Source organism: Ailuropoda melanoleuca, chromosome 2 (assembly GCF_002007445.2).
Source record: "Ailuropoda melanoleuca isolate Jingjing chromosome 2, ASM200744v2, whole genome shotgun sequence".
In the NCBI taxonomy this organism is placed as follows: domain Eukaryota; kingdom Metazoa; phylum Chordata; class Mammalia; order Carnivora; family Ursidae; genus Ailuropoda; species Ailuropoda melanoleuca.
Window position 1 is genome coordinate 4,226,027 of NC_048219.1, and position 19,562 is coordinate 4,245,588.

Consider the following 19,562-nt stretch of genomic DNA (forward strand, 5'->3'; position numbering starts at 1 on the left):
GATTATGTACCTGGACAGGCTGCCTTCCCTCCCTGGCTGGCTTCCCACTCCCCTATTGGTGCTTTCTGGGATCACAGCACTGCTTTATATCCCCAAATGCCGGTCTCTGGGTCTGCTGCTGGGGACCCAACGCAAGGCCCTTGTGGTCTGAGAGCTAGATGAATGGGAAGGAGACTTTGAGAAACAAGAGCACACACATCTCCATGCAATGCTGCCGTTTTCTCTAAAAATAGAGCTTTTTATTTAGAACAATTTAGGGTAATTACCCGAGACCATTAGGAAATTATTTAAATATGATATCAACATAGGACAAAATTAGACATGGATACAAATACCTAAGAACAATGCATAATCTCAGGGCGCTAAACAATCATAATATTGCTTTAGCATTGGGCATCCCCTGCACATCCTTCCCGCTGGCCCCGCGGCTCATGCTGGGTGCCTCCCGGCCGCTGCTGTGTGCAGGGGGAGGCCCTGCAAGCAGCTAGGTGCTGAGCATACCTGACAAGTTATGATCCTGAGTATCATGCACTTTCTTAATGCTTCCCATGGCTTTTTGTTAGTGACTTAATGAGGATAAAAGAGCTGGCATTGAGAATTATTAAAAAGCTCAGCCACTCTCAGAAATGAAGCTTTGAAAAACAATGCTCAAAAAATAACAAGGTTTAAAAAAAAATAACATGGTTTAGGAAAAGAGAGAAAGCGGTTCCTTCATAGAGGCCTAAGACAATAGCGATGGCAGCCTTTAGTTTTTCGCAGCTACTTCCATGAAGCTGCCCAGCTGGGTCCCAGAGGGAACGGCAGCATGCTGAGTTTCTTCTTCTCTGTGCTTAGGGATGTGGGCAAGCCTCAGCCCCTGTGGACATGCGCATGTGCGAGCGTGTGTGCCTGCGAGCATGCGCATGGTTGCTCAGTCCCAGCAGTGGTGAAGGCCTCTTGCCAGCTTTGTGCTTCTGGAAATCCTTGCTGAGACTGGCACTTTGTTGACACGGCCAAGGGCACAGGGGTTGGCCCAGCTGGCCAGAGACCAAAGATCTCACCCTTAAGGACATACATAGCGAGTCGACATTTCTTCGTTTGAAATGAAAGACAGGTACTCAATTAACCAGGTGGTTTGCTAATTTCTTGAGCAGAGGAGCCCCCGAGCACAGCCTCACACGGAAGGGAGGCCATGGGGGTACACCAGGGCTCAGGGAGGCCGCTCTGATTGAAGTGGGGGATCCTTTGGCCCACCGTGGCCCCTGCAATTGAGACTCCTCCCATGAAACCCAAGACCTTTTGGGAATGTGGCTTGAGAACCCCTGGAGCAGATGCCCTTTTCCAGATCTTTCATTTCATGTTAAACCTTCATGTTGCCTTCAAAACACCACAGCGCTGTGGGTAAAATGGCTACGAAGATGCTTTCTTCACAAATGGAGAAATGTTAAGTCCTGGCAGTTAAATGGCAGGGCCGAGGTCACAGAACCATGATGGTTCAGATCCCAGTCACAAAATGACAAAAATCTTGGTCCCTGTGGGTGAAAACTCAGCTCTGCTTGCCCATGCACTGGTGGGTATAGGTTGACAAGGCAGTTGTTTGAGAACACCCTTCACCACCCCCCAGGTAAGGACAGTAGGAGCTCTGACCATACCGACTCCATCTTTGGCCCTCCATCTTGTTCCTGTTCGCTCCATGACCTCTCTTGAGGCTATGTGTTCTAAGACCTTGGAGATTAATATACATACCTTAGTAATGCCCACCAGGGCCAGGATGGGGGGAGGTATGTTTTGGCCTCCCATGAACCTGTTAGAGATAACAGTCTTTCCCCTTCCTGACACACCTGTGGCGCCACAGGGTCTAAGGAAAGGTTAACTGTCAATGAGGTGCGCTCCAGCCCTCTGAGGTGTGTGCGAACCCTCTGACCTCACTACAACGCCCTTCTGAGCGTCCCCTGGCTCTAATACACTTGTGGACTTTTGCCAAATAACTATGCCTCTGCACGGATTACCCTCCGTCCAATCCCCCCGTCAGTGCGTCACCCTGAATAAAACTCTGGGTAAACCGTATGCAGTGGCCTGCTCCATTTCCAGTCTCAGAGTGCCTTCTCAGTTTGGGGGATACTTTACTGCTTCTCCCCCACCTTTTCACATACCTGCTGCCAGAAGACACTGGATTCTCACAGCTGGAAGGGAAAATGGGACTTCTTCATAATTGAAGAGTCTAAAGTGCTGTCTAAAACAGGGATCACAGGACCAGGAGGCCAATTCTCTGCTGGGCTGCGACCCCAACCCCAACAAATCGGACCCCTGGAAGGTGGATCATTTGGTTCCTTCTTTTCTGGGAATGGGGAGAGGGGCAGGGTCCCTCTTGGCTGGGTTCTGGCTTCTGAGAGTGCAGTTTCCCGAGCAGGAGGAGAGAGGAAGTGAAGGTAGAAGGCAGGAGGCAGATTAGAGGTGAGACCAGATGAAAGGTGAATGCTAGTTGCTCACAGTTTAGGGGTCACAGTTTAAGATGCCCAGCAGTCCTCTCAGAGCCTGGGAGGCTGGAGAATCCTACCAGCCACCATGCAGAGAGCACCAGGGATGTGACAGGCACCATACTACACATCTCACTCTTGGGACCCTCAGCTGCAGGTGAGAAAACCCAGGGACAGTGAAGGAAGGTGGCTTACCCAAAGTCACATGACTGGTAAATGGCCGAGCTGGGATTTGAACCCACGTCGTCTGACCTTAAAAGCTGTGTAATTCCATGAGTCAGAGGCTGGGATTTGAATAATGACTACCATTTCCTTCCCCTCCAACATCCCCTGCTTCCTAGATTTTTCTTCACTGGGGCCCACCCTAGAGGACTCATAAACCAGGAGGCTGAGACCTGGGGGACGGGGAGCTCAGCAGGTGCCGGAGAAAGGCGTGACATTGATAAAGACGGGCTCCGAATTCCCTTCCTCCAGATCCAGATGGCCCCCTGTGGATGCTAACCCTTGGTGTCCACTGTGACCTGACTTGACCCGTTTCATGTTGTCCAGGGATGATTTTTCTAACTGGCCTGCCACCCCAAAGGCAGGGGAGTGATGCGACACCCAGACAACCTCTGATCTCAGCCCATTCTTGTCTCCACCCCTCCTGGAGCTCAGCCCAAAGCCAGTGAGTCAAAAAGGACGGGGTAGCTTCTTACTGCTCAAGCCAATTGACAACAACTCTGGGGTTCCCAAAATGCTGCAAGAACCCTCTGCAGCCTCAGCGGTGATGCTCCCAGGCTCTCAAGTCTTGGTGGCATCTCGGGTCCTAGGAAAGCTCAGTGGACCAGTCTTGGAGGGAGGCTGGGGAACAACTCACCTGGCCATGTAATGTCCCAGTGTCCCACCTCCGACCTCCGTCTTCCGCAGGCTCCCAGCCCCCCAATTGCCAGGACTGTCATCCTCAATTTCTGCTTCCCTCCCTCTTCCCCATCCTTCTCCTCCTTCCTCCTCCTCCTCCTCCTCTTCCTCTTCAGGGCTGCTGTCCCAGCAAAAGGTCAGCGTGTGAAGAGAAACTGGGGGCTCTCCAGGGACCAGTTTCAGCCCTGGTGAAGTACAGCCCCAGCTGGCCCAGGAGGGGAGGTCATCCTTCAGGGCATCTTCTGGCAAACTCACATCCTTGGAGAATTCAGGCAGTGGGAGAGGCTCCTGACACCCGTCCCCAGCCGGCCCTTGGCCTGGCGTCTTCTTGCCCAGATAGCAAGAGGACCCAGGCTCATCCCAGGGGGAGGAGCCCCCCGTGCTGGCCCAGCTCCTGTCTGAAGCATCCGTAGCAGAGGAGCCTTCGAGCTGGACAGGAGGACTGCAGGTGCCACCTGCCTCAGAGTGCCCCGGGATCTTGTGCTCCTGCCCTAGGAAGGGGGGTGGTTCAAGGTAGGGCTGAAAGCTGACGTTGTCGTCTGTGTCCTCGTCCTCGTCCTCGTCCTCCTCCTCCTCAGCACTGTTCTTCTCTGATCCTGCCTGGACGGTGGCTGGGGTCCTGACTCCAGGGCTTGGCCTGACCCTTCTGGTCAGTTCCTCTTGTGGACAGAGGATCAACGTATCTGGGCACTCGGGGTCACTGGGCTGAAAGGTTGCCACGGGGTATCTGTATCCAGAAAAGTCCTGATTTGGGGAGGGGAGAAAAGAACAGAAAATTCAGGCTTTCCTGAAGCGTGGCTTCCCCTAGCAACAGACCCTGAGACAAGGATTCAAATGTAAGTTGTTCTTTTGGGAAGTGATCCCAGGAAACACCAGTAAGGGAGAACTCAGTGGGGCTGGGGAGAGCCACCAAGAGAAGCTATCATCAGGCAAGTTATCCTAGGGCAGCTGGGAGCCAGTGCAGCCCACCCACCTCAGGGTGCCATCGGGTGAGGGGTGGAAAGGGTAGCAGCAATGCTGGTTCCCGGGCCAGCCACATGCACGGGTGCAGTGGACACCAGAGGCCAGAAGAAGCCCCCTGGGGCAGGTGCTGGCTGCTGGAAGTTCAGTGGTGACTTTCCACGTACTGAGCAGGTGGAGGGGTGCGGCCGAACACAGAAATGTCTAACATAGAGGTTGTAGTTCGCTTGAAATTTCCCTGCTGGTCCCAGAGCTAGGGACTTCGAAAACACTCCTGTGTGGCAGATGCTCAGAACCGGTCCTCAAAGCCATCCTGACCCGAGGGCCCACTGAGCCGCATCCTATGGCCTAGCCGCCCTCGCCAGGCCCTCATTTGAACAAATCGGACCCATCTGATCTTTCCAGGCTTCCCCGTCCTCCAGTTTCTATGGGAGTGAGCCAACAGACAAGTGAGGAGATTCTGGGGTCAGCCTGGGCAAGACTCACTCTTGGTTAAACTGTGAACTAAGTGTTGGGATCCTTCTAAGATTTCCCCTTTCGGCACCACCCTCTCCCCTTCCCCCATCTGAGCATATCTTCCGAGTCCCAAAGCTGGGGGCTCTGCTCTTGGCACCTGACAAATCCATAGCAGAGATGAAGTTATTTCATTATGGGGACTTAAGGCACTTCTCCCTCCCAGGTATATTTGCCATTTTAATTAGGTGCCAAAGGAATGAATTACTAATGGTGGAAAATTAGACATGAAGACAGGAGATGTTTGCAGTCTGGACTATTTTGATAGTCTATCTGACTCATGTCTCTAAGTCCAGCCCCACTTCCTTATTCTTCAATAACCCTCCCCCTCTGTTGCACACGCCCACACTTGCCATACCAGGGCCCACGGCGTCTTCGCCCGCTGAAACCAGGGGTTCTCTCTGAAGCTCTTCCAGATCACACAGCCTATGGCAATGACCAACAGCAGGGGGAGCAGAAGTGGTAGCAGCACCAGGAATACCCAGGGGGCTCCTAAGTAAGGAAAAATAAGAACGACAGAACCACGGGGCACCTGGTGGCTCAGTCTGTTGAGTGTCTGACTCTTGGTTTTGGCTCAGGTAGTGACCCTTTCAGGATACTGGGATTGTGCTCAGTGGGGAGTCTGCTTGAAAGATTCCTCCCTCTGTCCTCCCTCCCCCCACCCCAGCTTGTGCCCATGCTCTCTCACTCTCAAATAAATAAATATTTTGGCAAAAAAAAAAAAAAAGAACTACAGAAACAATGACCAGGGCTCCCATCTATAACGTTATATGTGCTGTGGGCTTCGCATGCACTATCCCGTGTAATCCTCATAAGAGTAAACCCATCCTACAGACTATGGAAACCAAGATTCAGAGAGGTGATGTAAGCTCCCCAAAGACACACAATAAGTGCGGTGGAGCTGGGATTTTAATCGAGGTGAGTCTGTCTGCAGACTCATGTCCTGAACCACCATAGGATGGAGAGAACATGTCCTGGTGGGGAGGACGTCCCCACCTCTGTATCACTTGGCGCTCACCTGGGGCCTCCAGGAAGAAGCAGGTAGGCTTGGAGAACTTGCTGTATTTAGGATCACCGAAGGTGTAGATGGTTCTGGCATTGAGGCAATAGTGTCCACTGGCGGCTGGCTGCAGGGGGATGTGGACTGGCTGGCCGCGGGGAGTGACGGGAAATCGCGTCTGTTTGGAGAGACAGCAGAGGTGGGCAGAGCCCCTGTGGGGGCAGGATAGGGTGGGGGCGGGAGGATACGCCAGTGATTCCGGCATCTTCTCCCCCTGCCCCCGCATTACAGTTTAAGCATTAGGGAGCAACATTGTTGCTTTCTTCTCCACTGCGTCTTGAAGCAGAGATGGTGTGTGCTCAAAAGCAGTCCTGCTGCTCAGGGTCCTCTTTGCACCCCCCCAGGGCCTGTGGGTCCCCATTTTGAAGGGCAGATTCCTCAGGCTTCCTGCCCTCAGGGGGGTAGGGGGCGTCATCCAGTCATTACAGACCCAGAAAACTCCAGGGCTGCCCTGCCCAGTCCAGTAGCCCTTGGTCTGAACTGAGATGGGCTCTGAGCTTTAAATACACACTGGCTTTCAAAGACTGTGTGAAAAAAGAACGCAAAACATGCCCGGGACTTTTATATTATTTACATGTTGAAACGATGATATTTTATTGGATGAAATAAAATATATTATTAAAATCAAATGAACTTGTTTCTTTTACATAGTTTAGTGAGGAACGTTTAAAATGACACACGTGGGGGCGCCTGAGTGGCACAGCGGTTAAGCGTCTGCCTTCGGCTCAGGGCGTGATCCCGGCGTTATGGGATCGAGCCCCACATCAGGCTCCTCTGCTGTGAGCCTGCTTCTTCCTCTCCCGCTCCCCCTGCTTGTGTTCCCTCTCTCGTTGGCTGTCTCTACCTCTGTCAAATAAATAAATAAATAAAATCTTTAAAAAAAAAATAAATAAAAAATAAAATGACACACATGGCTCCCACTGTATTTCTACTGGGCAGCGCTGGTCTAGCCTGTTCGTGGTGCTCTTGGAGGCAGGGACCATGCTGGAAGAAGATCTAGGGTCCAGAGTACATATGCAGGCGGTCNTGCTGGAAGAAGATCTAGGGTCCAGAGTACATATGCAGGCGGTCAGGAGTGTGAATGTTGTTCGGTTCAGTGAAAGAAAGAAGGAATAAGAACAGGGGTCAGTAAACCACAGCCCATGGGTCAGATCTGGCCTGCCGTCTTTTTTTGCACACAGCATTTCCCTGGAACACGGCTATGCCTGTTTATTGACCATTGTCTGTGGTTTCTTTTGTGAGTTAGAGGCAGAGTCCACAAGCTGCGACAGACCATGTGACCCTCAAAATAAGAAAATATTTGCTATCTGGCGCTTTACAGAAAACGTTTGCCAACCCCTGTCATCAGTCGATATGTACAGACACACACACGTGCCTACATGAGAAACAAGTCCGAAACGGGGTATTTGTGGTAGTCTCTGGGCGCTTTTACTTTCCTTCCTAGAATGTACCAGCGCTTTCTGATTTTTTTGGTAATGAGTCCAGCGGTTCGGCAAGCGGGCCTCCTAGAGCCTATCATACTTCAATCAGATTTCACTGGACAAAAAGGGTTTCATAATTTAAAAAAATATATATTGGGTAGAAAGCAGGTGTGCTGTTACCACCTATAATGTGTAGGGGCAGGACGTCCTATGCTTGGCTTCTTAGGTGGAGAAGGGCAGGCGTGGGCTGTAGGCCAATCATACTGTACAGAGTCAAGGGATGACTGCCAGGAGTGAGAGGGCTTCCTGGAGGAGGTGTGCAGAAAGTAGGGAGGGTGAGACGTATTGGGGTTTGGTGGGGCAGTGGGGGAGGGAGGTCCAGCCTGGGGGCAGGAAATGGGCTTCTTACCTTGTTCCGGATTCCCACCTTCCAGAAATCCACCTCATACTTCAGATCCGGTGGGGGCATGCAGTGGGGCAGCTGGTAGGTGGCATTGATGCTCAGAATCTCCCCTGTCCGAGTGACCACCAGGACGGGTGGGGCTGGCTCCACTGGCAGAAAGAGATCGGGACCGGTCAGCATCCATCCCCCTGCCTCCACCCCCCCCGAACACTCATGGAAAGGGAAAGTGGCTCTAGTGTTTGTCAAGGACCTACTATGCGTCAAGAGCCTTAAAGCCATTTTATTTCAGCTCCGCAGTGACCCTGAAAGGGAGACACCACCATTCTCATCGTCTAGAAGGGCAAACTGAGATTAAAGAGGTGGAATGAACAGGCCACGCTCACAGCTCACCTGTCTTTCCTCCTCCTGCCCCTTGCACCTGGGTGCCCTCACGTACCACTGGTCTGTCCGAATCCTGCCCCCTTGTATCAGCTTCCGACGGCCGCTGACACATCACCACACACGGGTGGCTTAAAACAACATGTACACGTTCTTTCCCAGTTCTGTAGGTCAGAGTCCAGTGGACACTGATAACATATTAAGCCCTGAGCAGGCAGCTGGAGGGAACGAGGATCTTGACCTCCAGGAGTTGAGGGAAATGAGGGGGCAATGAAATATGCAAACTACCAAGACTCAAGAGAGCAAATGACCAGGGTCACAGCCGAGGGCGGAAAAAGGCAGGAAGGCTCCTTCCGGCTTGGGGTGTGCTGTGGGAGAGTCAGGAGAGCTTCAGGGAGGAGGAGGCAAACACAAACTTAATAATAATAAAAAAGTAACCTCCTCACTGCATCTTTCCTTCTATCCTGATCTCTTCTCCCTGTTCCCCCAACTACTGGTTCATCCTTCACTCTTCTAGCTTGCCTGGCTGCCTGCCTGCCCAGCCTTCCTGTCCTTCTAACCAACAAGCCTTCCTTTCTTCCTAACCAACACTCCTTCCTTTCTTCCTGTTCCTTCGACTGTTTTCCTATCTTTAGGCTAGCCAACCCCCTACTTCCTTACCCTCCATCCTCCCCACCCATCCATTCTTCTTTACTTTCCATACATTGTTCCTTCTTGTCCTCCCTCCCTTCCTTCCTCCTGTCCTTCCATCTTGTCCCTCTTCCCAGCCTTCTATCTACCCATGGATCCCTCCAGCTGCCTTTCCTTCCTCTCCTTCAGCTTCCCATCCACACATGCTTCCTTTCTAGTTAGCATGTGTCTTTCCAGGTAACCTTCCTCCCCTCTCTGCCGTGTCCTCCTGCACCCCCTCCATGCTGCCTTTCTTCTTACCCATCCATCCTTCTCCCCTTCTTATCTATCCACTCAGCCAGCTTCTCCTATCCCGGTCACCTGTTCTTCCTCTTAACTACCCTCCCTGGACGATTTCATTCAAGCCCTTCCTCCTCTCTCTCCAAGCCTTATTCTGCTCTCAAATATTTTGAGAAGACTGGGCAGCAAGTTACAGATCTCAGCTCCGTGAGGTTATTGTCTGAGTATTTATCTTCTCCTTCTTACCACCCCACCTCACTCTTGGTGCTGGACCACCAGCACCATGACCAAGATTAGAAAGATCCAGATTCTCCTTCCATCTCCACCCCTTATTAGCTGTATGTCCTGGCAAGTTCCTTCACTTTTGTGAATCGTATTTTGTTTATTTTTTAGAAAATGGGTTGATGAAAAGGAATCCCACAGGTTTGTCATTAGGATTAGAAATAAAATATACTGGGAAAAGAAAAGTGCTCTCCTGACTCAGTGTTAACACTGGTGATTTCTGAATGTGGTACGTGTGGGGAATGCTTTCCTCTCCATTTTTCTCTCCTTCTCTCCCCCGCCCCAATTTCTACAGTGTACAGAAGTTACTTTTGAAACTGGAATTTTAAAAAAAATTGTTTCTTTTTTTAAAAAAGATTTTATTTATGTATTTGAGAGAGAGAGAGAGAGAGCGCACAAATGGGGGGTGGGGAGGGGCAGAGGGAGAGGGAGAAGAAGACCCCCCACTGAGCAGGGAGCCCAATGTGGGGCTCGATCTCAGGACCCCAAGATCATGACCTGAGCCGAAGGCAGATGCTTAACTGAGTGAGCCACCCAGGTGCCCCCCCCCAAAATTGTTTCTTAAAGAGAATTTGAACATAAAAAGAAGGAATGAGTATATAAACTGCCTTGTGTAGTTCACGACTAAGGTGCTCACTAGAAGATGAAGAATGTCACGGGAGGAGGCACAAATGGGCTTGCTGGTGCCGGCGGAAGTCCCCTAACCCCCTGCCACGAAGCCAGGCTACATGTGGCTGTCCTCTGCTTTGGGGAGGTGGGAGACGGTGGCCAGGACAGCAGTGCCACTCAGACAAGTTCCTGGACAGGGAGTCTCCTACCGGGTCCCTTGGCCACAGACTTACCTTCAAAAAGGTAATCCAGGTACTTGGACTCCACCGAGGGGGACCTGGCGCTGGGAGAAACCGCCCATACACGGCCCTTGAACTTGTTGTACAGGTCTTGTTTCTCCAGGCACATCAAAGAACATGCCAGCTCTTTGGTTCCTGCACACTTCTTCACTTTTCGCCACCGTCTGGGGGTCGGAGCGCTGAGGGAGGAGACAGGAGAGCTTGGGCTGTGGACTCTGCCTCGGGGGCGAGGGAGCTTAGCAGACATGTGCTCCCTTGTCCCTCCATCTGCCCGATTGTCCACCCATCTGTCTGTCCTACCAGCCAGCCACGGATTAGGACAGAATGAGGACAGTCTAGTTAGGAGCTTGGGCTCTGGAGAGAAGTAGGTGGTGGGATCCTGGCTCTGCTCCCCCTTAGCTCTGGGGCCTCAGCGGGTCAGCTTCCTCATCCCCCTGCCTCCCCAGGGCCACGTGGTGGCTGCTGCTGCTAGTGATAGCAGCCAGTTCCCACGTTCTTCCTTCAGGCCTCTGGGGCTACCTGCTGCATGCCAGGTATTGTGCCGGATGCTCTGCGGCTCTCAGAGGGGACATGCAGCTCTGTGACAACAACTTTCTGACAACACCGGGGACCAAAGAAGGGACTTGCACACTGGGCGTTATTCTTGGGTAACTGGGAACACCTGACAGGTCCTGCCCTTGGGAACTTACATTCTGGTGGGAGGGGGAGAAAGGCAATCATCCCATCAGCGAGGTAAACCCAGGAGCGGGTAAGGACAGTGGTAATGGGGAATGTGGGAGGATGCTTTCCAAAGGTGGCCCAGGAAAGGCCAGGAAGGTAGTATTGAGGCCTCAATGGCAAGGGAGCCAGGTGTAGCCCTGGGGGAAGGAATGGCAAAAGCAGAAGCCTGCAGTGGGAAGAAGCTTGAACTGTCCAGGAGAAAGCAAGGAGGCCAGCGTGGTGGCAGGCCAATGGACAAGGGAGGGAGAGGTGCCCACAGGCTGGAGAGGTGGGCGGAGGAGTGTGTGGGCACAGTAGGCGGGGCCTCCACATCTTGGTAAGGAGCTTGGATTTTATTCCAATTGTGCTAGGAAGCCACTGGAAGGTTCTGAATAGGGGGACGGAGGTGACCTAATTTCTGTTTTTAAAAAGATCACTCTCCGGGTGCCTGGGTGGCTCAGTTGGTTGAGCATCTGACTTTTGGTTTTGGCTCAGGTCACAATTTCAGGGTCACGAGATCGATTCCCACGTTGGGCTCTGCTCTTAGTGAGAGTCAGCTTGAGACTCTCTTCCTCTCCCACCTCGTCTGCCCATCTCCACTGGCTCTCACGCGTGTGCACTCTCTCTTTCTCTCAAATAAATAAATAAATCTTAATGAAAAAAAAAAAGATCACTCTGATAAATGAGCTCGGAGGCTGCAGCAGTGGTCTAAGGGAGAACAGAGGTGAGGACGGTGAGAAGGGGCTGGACTGGGGATATATTTTGGAGGTAAAGCAGGTAGGACCTGCTCATGGATTGGATGTGGGACAAGAAGAGAGGAGAATTCACGGCTACTCCTGGGTTTGGGGACCAAGCGATAGGTGAATGGAGGAGGCTGAGATGGGCATAGACAAAGAGAACAGATTTTTGGAAAGAACTCCTCTGTTTTGTTTCTTGGTAGAGTGTAGTATGTTAACACTAACAATAAAAAAAAAAAAACCCAACCCTGGTGTAGTTATATTAATATGAGACAAAATATAGACTTTAAAGTCCAAAGAAATACTAAAGATGAGAAGAATCGCCACAAAATGAGAAATTATTCCATTTGTCAGAAAATATAAAAATTCTCCCTTATACGTGCCTGCTAAGTAGTTATACCCTATACAGCAAAAATAGACAAAACTATAGGAAGAAATAGAAAATCCACAATCATAATGAGAAATTTTTAATACACCTCACTCAGTAATTGATGATTGAACAAAGAAAAATAATCAGTAAGTATGTAAAACACACAAAAATGAAAAACATAATTATCAAAGTTGGTCTAATGAACATAAATAGAACCCAACTGGTTGAGCCACACATGAACCATGAACAAAATATTAGCAAAAATAGGGGCGCCTGGGTTGCGCAGTCGTTAAGCATCTGCCTTCAGCACAGGGCGTGATCCCGGCATTATGGGATCGAGCCCCACATCAGGCTTCTCCGCTAGGAGCCTGCTTCTTCCTCTCCCACTCCCCCTGCTTGTGTTCCCTCTCTCACTGGCTGTCTCTATCTCTGTCAAATAAATAAATAAAATCTTTAAAAATATATATTAGCAAAAATATTAGCACATAGTCCTATTGGTTTAGGGCCCCACCCTTACAACCGCATTTACTCTTCATTACCTCTTGAAAGGCCCCATCTCCAAATACAGTCATGTGGGGGAGGGTTAGGGCTTCAACATAGGAGTTTGCAGGTGTACGATTCAGTCCATGTCAGGGCTGTTATGAATTAAACTGGTATGAATGTTCACGTACACGTCTTTGTATAACATATGTTTTCATTTCTCTTAAATAAAGCTTTAGGAGTAGAATTTGGGTTTTGGTAACTGAAGGTGAAACTTAACAAGACACTGTCAAGCTGATTTCCAGAGTGACCATACATTCCCACCAACAATGCACGAGAGTTCTAGTTACTCCACGTGCTTGTCAACACTTAGTATTGTCTGTCCCTTTAATTTTAACCATTCTATTGGTGTGTGGTGCTGTTTCATTGTAGCTTTGATTTGCATTTCCCTGATGACTAAGGCTATCGAATATCTTTTTATGTGCTTTTTGGCCATTCGAATATCTTCCTTTGTGAAGTGACTATTCAAGTCTTTTTGGGTGATCTGTCTTCTTATTCTTGAGATGCAGGAGTTCTTTATCTATTTTGGATATTAGTCCTTTTCCAGTGTATATATTGTGAATATTTTTTTTTCTCAGTAGCTGGCCTTTTCATTTTCTTCAGGCCTTTTTTTTTTAAGAGTAAAAGTTTAAAATGTGGTGAAATCCAGTTTATTAGATATTATGGACTAAATTGTATTTCCCCCAAAATCACATGCTGAAGCCCTAAACCCCATGGGACTGTATAGGTCCTGGGAGATAGGGCCTTTCAAGAGGTAATGAGGATTAAATCCGGTCATAAGGGTGGGGTCCTAAACCAATAGGACTTAGGGATACCAGGCATGCTCTCACAGGGAGTAAAGGCCATGTGAGGACAGAGAGAGAAGGAAGTCATTTGCAAGCCACGGAGAGAGGCCTCAGGAGAAAGCAAACCTGCTGATGCCTTGATTTTGGACTTCCAGCTTCTGGAACTGTGAGAAGTACACGTCTGTTGTTTAAGCCCCCCAGGCTATAGTACTTTGTCATGGTAGCCCTGGCAGACTAAGACAGATTTTGGTACCAAAAATGGGGTGCTAATGTAAGAAATAGTTAAAAATGTGGAAGTGGCTTTGCAACTGGGGAAATGGCTAGAGGTGGAAAGAGTTTTCAGTGCATGCTAGAAATGCCCAGAGTACCCTGAAGAGACTGTTGGTAGGAAAATGGAGTCAAAGGTGGTTCTAGGAAGAGCTCAGATGCAAAGGGAAGAATGTCTTACTGGAAACTGGGGGAAAGGCGATCCTTACTATAAAGTCTCAAAGGACTTGGATGAACTGTGTTTTGGTGTTTTGTGGGAAATAGAAGTTAAAAGCGATGAACTTGGATATTTAGCTGAGGAGATTTCTAGGCAAAGTGTTGAAGATGTGACCTGGTTTCTCCTTCCTGCTTATGGTAAAAGGAGAGGGGAGAGAGGCACGTAGAAAGGACTGTTAGGCAAAAGGGAACCAGAACTGGAAAATTCTCAGCCTATGCATATGGCAAAAAATCATAAAGTAAGCTCTAGAAGGAACACCAAGGGTGAGGGTGTGGCTGGGAAGTCATTTGATAAGGAGATGATGCATAGGGACTCAAGGACTTCATCAGCCATCTCAGTAGAAGTCAGGAACAGAGGTGGGATTAGAATTGTCTATCCATTGATCTACCTACCTACCTACCTACTTACCTCCCTCCCTCACCTTGTTTACTGAAAAGATTGAAAGCAAGCGTTAAGTAGTGATCAACACAGCTAGCACACAGCTCGTGTTCTTTAAAACCATTTTCTACTAAATGGAGAAATGGCTGATTCAGGTTTTAGGTCAGGAATTGTGCAAATGAACCTGGAACATCTTGGTATAACAGCAATAAAATAACCAAAACTACTAGCATCAAATAAAAGGACTCAGAAGCTAACTTGAAAGGATTTTCGCTGGCCAAAGGCGGGACAATTCAAGCTTTAATGAGTAGACAAGTTGCAATGGATTGAAGCCATCAGATATGTTTAAGTTCTTGAGATCATAATGATAATAAAAAAAACCAAAGCAATTGCCTTTGAGAGATGATAGGGAACCAATTCATGATCTTGAAAACTTGTGTGTGCGTGCGCGCGCACACACACACACACACACACAATCAAGCATTTGTCCTGTCTTGCCTATCTGCATAGTACACTATCAAATGCTACAAGAGAGGAAGCATCTCTTTGTAAAATAATTCCATCTAACAAGTGAAAAGAATAATGCAATTAGAATATCATCCTCACAGGTGTTTAAAAGGTGTAACAGAGAAGGACAACATCATAAAGGTCTGGAACATGGACTTTCAAGTCTAATCAATCTGTCCCGGCTCCGCTGTTCCCAGCTCTGTGACTTGGAGCGAACTAGAATCTGGGGGCCTCCCTCTTCTGCCCCACAGATGGCAGGTGCCACATCCCTCCTTGTGGGGTTGTGTGAGAATAAAGATGTTTCATGTGTGGACACACAGCAAACACACAGTTCACATCAGGCATGTCCTGACTCCTGATACATCTCTGTACATTTTTTCTTTTGAAAGCTCGCTGGCCATCTGCCCCTTTCCGAGATAGGCACCCCGACTCACATCTGGATGTTACAGAAGGAGGGACCAGGACAGAACAGGAAAGCACATCAGCTTCAGGGTCAGACAGACTGGGGCTTTTCCTTCCAGCTCCATCCCTGGTTTCCTTGGGCAAATCATAGCACCTCTCCGAGCTCAGGTTCCTCGTCTCTAAAATGGGGGATGTGCAGGGCTCTGTCGGCTTAGCGTCCGACTCCTGATTTCGGCTTAGTTCATGATCTCAGGGTGGTGGGGTTGAACACCATGTTGGGCTCCATGCTCCCTCTGCTCTTCCCCCTGCTCTCACTCTCTTTCCCTCAAATAAATAAATAAACAAACAAAATCTTTTAAAAAATAAAATAAAATAAAATGGGGGCAGTGCAGCGCCTGCCTGGGTCTACAGGGAGGAAAGAAGTGAAACGTTGACGCAAGATGTTGGCACCCAGCCTGGCCCAGGTGGGCCCTGCCCACTCGGCACTTCCCTCCCCTTCCGACTTCCTCCTCCTCACCCACCTAGATGAGTCCTCTTGACTATCTGCTTTCATCATCTTACTCTCCTAGCAAAGAACCTCGAGTAATTACCATCTACGTGCAAGGATGTCTGCTTCTGCTTTCAGGTTTCTCTGGATTAGTCATCGCTGCCTGGGCTGCCGTGTTGAGAGGGACCTCAAGGCTTCACAGGGAAAAGGGTGATCCTCTAATGCCTACCATGGGTTTGCCCTCCTTTGTCAGCTGGAACAACTCCAAGCACTTCATCCATGCCCTGGAGGATGCCACCATTGTGCCCTCGTAACTCTACCCGAACCTTGTTCTGATGCTTCTCGAAGATCTTCCCGAGCCCCGGCAGACCCAGCACCTGTGCACTGTCCCCTAACCCACATCATTCTCACCTCCAGACCTTTATCAACGCTCTCTCCAAACACCTGCCACCTGCTGTCTCCCATGGGACATAGAGAACCAGGAAGCTGACCACACCACGTGCAGCTGTCCCAGACACGCCCCTCCAGCCTCTGCCCACCTCCTCAGGCTCCCCAAACGCCAGACTGGAGGCTCCCCCCTACCTTTGATAGGCCACAAAATAGGTCACATTCTGGGAGTAGCCAGGCCCTGGGAGCCATGTCAGGTATACACTGAAGTTCCGGGACAGCAGTGTCACGTTCCGGGGAGGGGCCAGACGGGGCTTCCCTGTGGGAGAGAAAGAGGTCGTGAAGCCTGGAGCTCCTGGCTGGTCTTGACATAGGCCGCTTGCAGCTGAAGAGCGGTGTGGTGGGCAGTCAGGTGCTCGCTGAGCTGAGAGCCAGGAGTCATCTGAGGAAGCTAAAGCATATGATGTAGGCTGGGAACCCAGGGTCAGGATTCCAACCACAGGCGTGCCGCTGACTGCCTGTACCGCAGCCCCTTCCCCTCCCTAGGCCTCAGGGGCCCATCTGGCACCTGAGGGCTTCAGTGGAACACCTCCGAACAGGAACCATCTAACCATCTACTGGATTTGCCGGACTCCAGGGGGGAAACAGCCCTGAGGGTCTCGGGAGCAGGCGCTCAGTTCCGTTCTTAGCCATGTCCCTGGAGCTTGCCTGCCGTGGTCCCTGACCATGAGTAGATGCACAATCAATATTTGCTGAAGGAATGAATATTGTGATAATTTGGATTATTCCAATGGCCTTCCAACTGGTCTCCCTGCTTCCCACCTTGTCCCTTCAGTCCATTCTCCACACAGCAGAAAGGGTGAAATCAAAGGCAGATCACATCGCTCTTCTGCTCGAAGCCTTCTAATGGCTTTCCTTTCATTCAAGGTTAAATCCAAAGTCTTTATAATCCCGCTCCCCCCAAGACCTACCTAATCCCACCCGCTGCTCCCCGCGCGCTCCCTGCTCTCCAGCCACACTGGCCTTTCTGCTGTTTCTAGAGCATGCCAGGCACGCTCCACCGCCAGGCCTTTCCACGAGCTGTTCCCTCTGCCTGGACTGCTCCCCCTCCCTGGATCTCCATCAGGCTCATGCCTTTGCTTCCTTCAAATCTTTGCTCAGATGTCACAGTCTCAGCGACACTTTTCCTGAGCCCCCTCAAGGGAAACCACACTTTCCCTGACATCCGCTCCTTGACACCTCCTCCTCACTGCTCACCCTCATCTTCTGAAATATACATCTGATTACACCTCTCCCCAGTTCCATGCCCTTCCCTGGCCTTTGGAATAAAGGCCATGCTCCTTAGTGAGGTATGTGACAGGCCATCTTGTCAACCTCTCCCTGATAGCTCCCCAGCGGGCTCACCGGGCTGCAGCCGATCTTGCTTCTTGTCCTTCTCAAATTACTACATTCTCTTGGGTAACTTTGAACCCAGGAGTTTTTGACTGCCTCGTGTTCGCCATTCAGACTTTTTTTTTTTTAACCATCTAATCTTTAAAAGATTTGATTTAAATGTCAATTCCCTGACATCTCCAAGTAGTGGTAGTGAGGGTGAGGGGATGATGGTGATGATGATAGCAGCTAACCTGTATCGTGTCCTAACGATGTGTCAGGAGCCATGCTAAGGATGTTGTTGCATTTTCTTTGAATCCTTCCCATATCCCTAGGAGGTAGGTACTAACCGTGACCATTACATTAGAGATGAGGGGACCAGAGGACTTCTCAAGTAATAAGTTGTAGAGTTGGAAGTCAAATCCAGGCCTAATAGCCAGCTCCAAATTCTGAGCTCTTGACCACACTTCCTTCTTGAGGTTCTCATGGGCCTGTTCAGCTTTATTCTTCCAACATCGATGAAGCACTATTGGTCAATGACATCTGTGGACCACTGTGCGCCAGAAGTTTCAAAGAGGAATATAATCCCATTCCTGCCCTTTAGGAGCCCAGGGTCCTGTGAGAATTCAGCTCCCTGAAGGGTCACACAGGTGGTGACAGAAATACGCACCAGTTACAGAATGGTGTGGGGGAGGGGCGGGGGCCATTCTACTGATGGTTCACGGCACAGCTCCCACCCCTGGCCTTTTTTTTTTTTTTATAATGATTTTTTTTTATTATATTATGTTAGTCACCATACAGTACATCCCCGGATTCCGACGCAAAGTTCGAACTTTGCATCGGAATCCACCCCTGGCCTTTTAACCCAAATATGGGTGCCGGCTTCCACCTCATCTTGCGACCCCTACTTGGACCTGGATCACTGGGGTGTAGATGCTGTCACGGTCCCCAGCTTTCTAGCAGCCGAGCAGCAGAGGCCAAAGTCTGTCTGCAAACAGATTATAAGGTATCTTGTAGGCAGGACACGCCCACAGGAGAAACAGCAGGTAGACCGATTACCATCTACTGAGCCTTCAAAGGCGGGGAGGCCCCGGTTTGGCACTTTATGCACAAAACCTCCTTCAGTCCTTAGGACACACCCACCCATGCAGTAGGTGTCATTCCGCTTCCACGGAGGGGCACTAGACTCAGAGACAGATGGTAAAAATGTGCGGGAGGCTGCACGCCAGTTTGTGTGGGAGCCAAGATTCAAGCCTGGATCTGGCTGTGCTTCCCCCTAAACCGTCACACGCCACAGTTTGTGTCGGGTGCATTACATGTCCCTCAGGCAAAAGTGTAGCTAGGTCCAGACAGGAACGCTATTGAGTCTGACAGTGAAACAGGGGGACAGAGGGTCCCCTCCCCACCCCCACATACACACAGGTGCACTGTCCTTTACCAGCTGCTGTAACAGTCACTGCTGTGGAGACGCCAGGGGCTCGGGCATCCCTGAGCTGACCCAGGTGGATGGATGGGCTTGCTCCAGCTGCCCACCCCACAGCCAAAGCTGGCCACACCTGCTTCAGCCTCAGTCTTCTCTTCCATGTGTCCCACCTGCACTTTCCTTCTTGGGCAATTCCCCTGATTGCTCTGAGCCTCAGTTTCCCCATCTGAAAAGGGAGAAAATTCCCTACCTCATAGGACGGTTGGGTTGTACCACTTAAATAGGGGAATGTGGTGTCCGGCACAAAGAAGGTGCTCAAGAAACGTTGGCTTTTAATATCAGTATTAGATTATGCCCAAGGACCCTTCTTGCTCTTAAATTGTTAGCCTAAGACTAGGAAGTCTAAGATTGGGGGCAATATTGGGAACTTCTCCTGACTGGCTGGGGTTTGGTGGTTGGGTCCTAGCCTGGGGTGTTTTGTACCCTGCCACCACCTTACTTACCAGTGGGGCCCAGAGAAAAAAGTGGCTTGTTAGAGTAACAGCAGCTCACAGACTAAGCCCAGCACCACAGTCTGGGTGGCGCTTCTGAAACCGTCTGTGGGAGGAAGGGATGGGGGCTGCGCGGGATGGCAGGACTTCCCCTAATAGCGAGGATTCAGTATCCTATGAAGGCAGGGGACAGTGCCTTTAGGAAACCTTAAGTAGCACTTTATGAAACAGCACAGCTGCCTTTTAAACTGCCAGTCTTTTCCTGTTCAACTGGAGTTGAATTGGCATTAGGAAACCGGGTCAGTTTCGTCCCAGAAAGGAATTTCAAAGACTCTCGTCTGTTTCATCCCAAGTCCCAGTTTAGAAGACAG

At 50.1% G+C, this 19,562-nt stretch overlaps 1 protein-coding gene across 1 annotated transcript; it reads right to left on the reverse strand.

Annotated features, from left to right (window-relative positions):
* Nucleotides 1–212: 212 nt before the first annotated feature.
* Nucleotides 213–17,565, reverse strand: IFNLR1 (interferon lambda receptor 1). The gene is made up of 7 exons (XM_019803318.2): nucleotides 17,532–17,565; nucleotides 16,102–16,225; nucleotides 10,125–10,309; nucleotides 7,720–7,862; nucleotides 5,848–6,007; nucleotides 5,188–5,321; nucleotides 213–4,100 (listed from the first exon to the last, which is right to left on the reverse strand). The coding sequence occupies exons 1-7, from the start codon at nucleotides 17,563–17,565 to the stop codon at nucleotides 3,312–3,314; spliced, it is 1,569 nt and encodes a 522-aa protein (XP_019658877.2). The 3' UTR covers nucleotides 213–3,311.
* Between the last annotated feature and the right edge of the window lie 1,997 nt (nucleotides 17,566–19,562).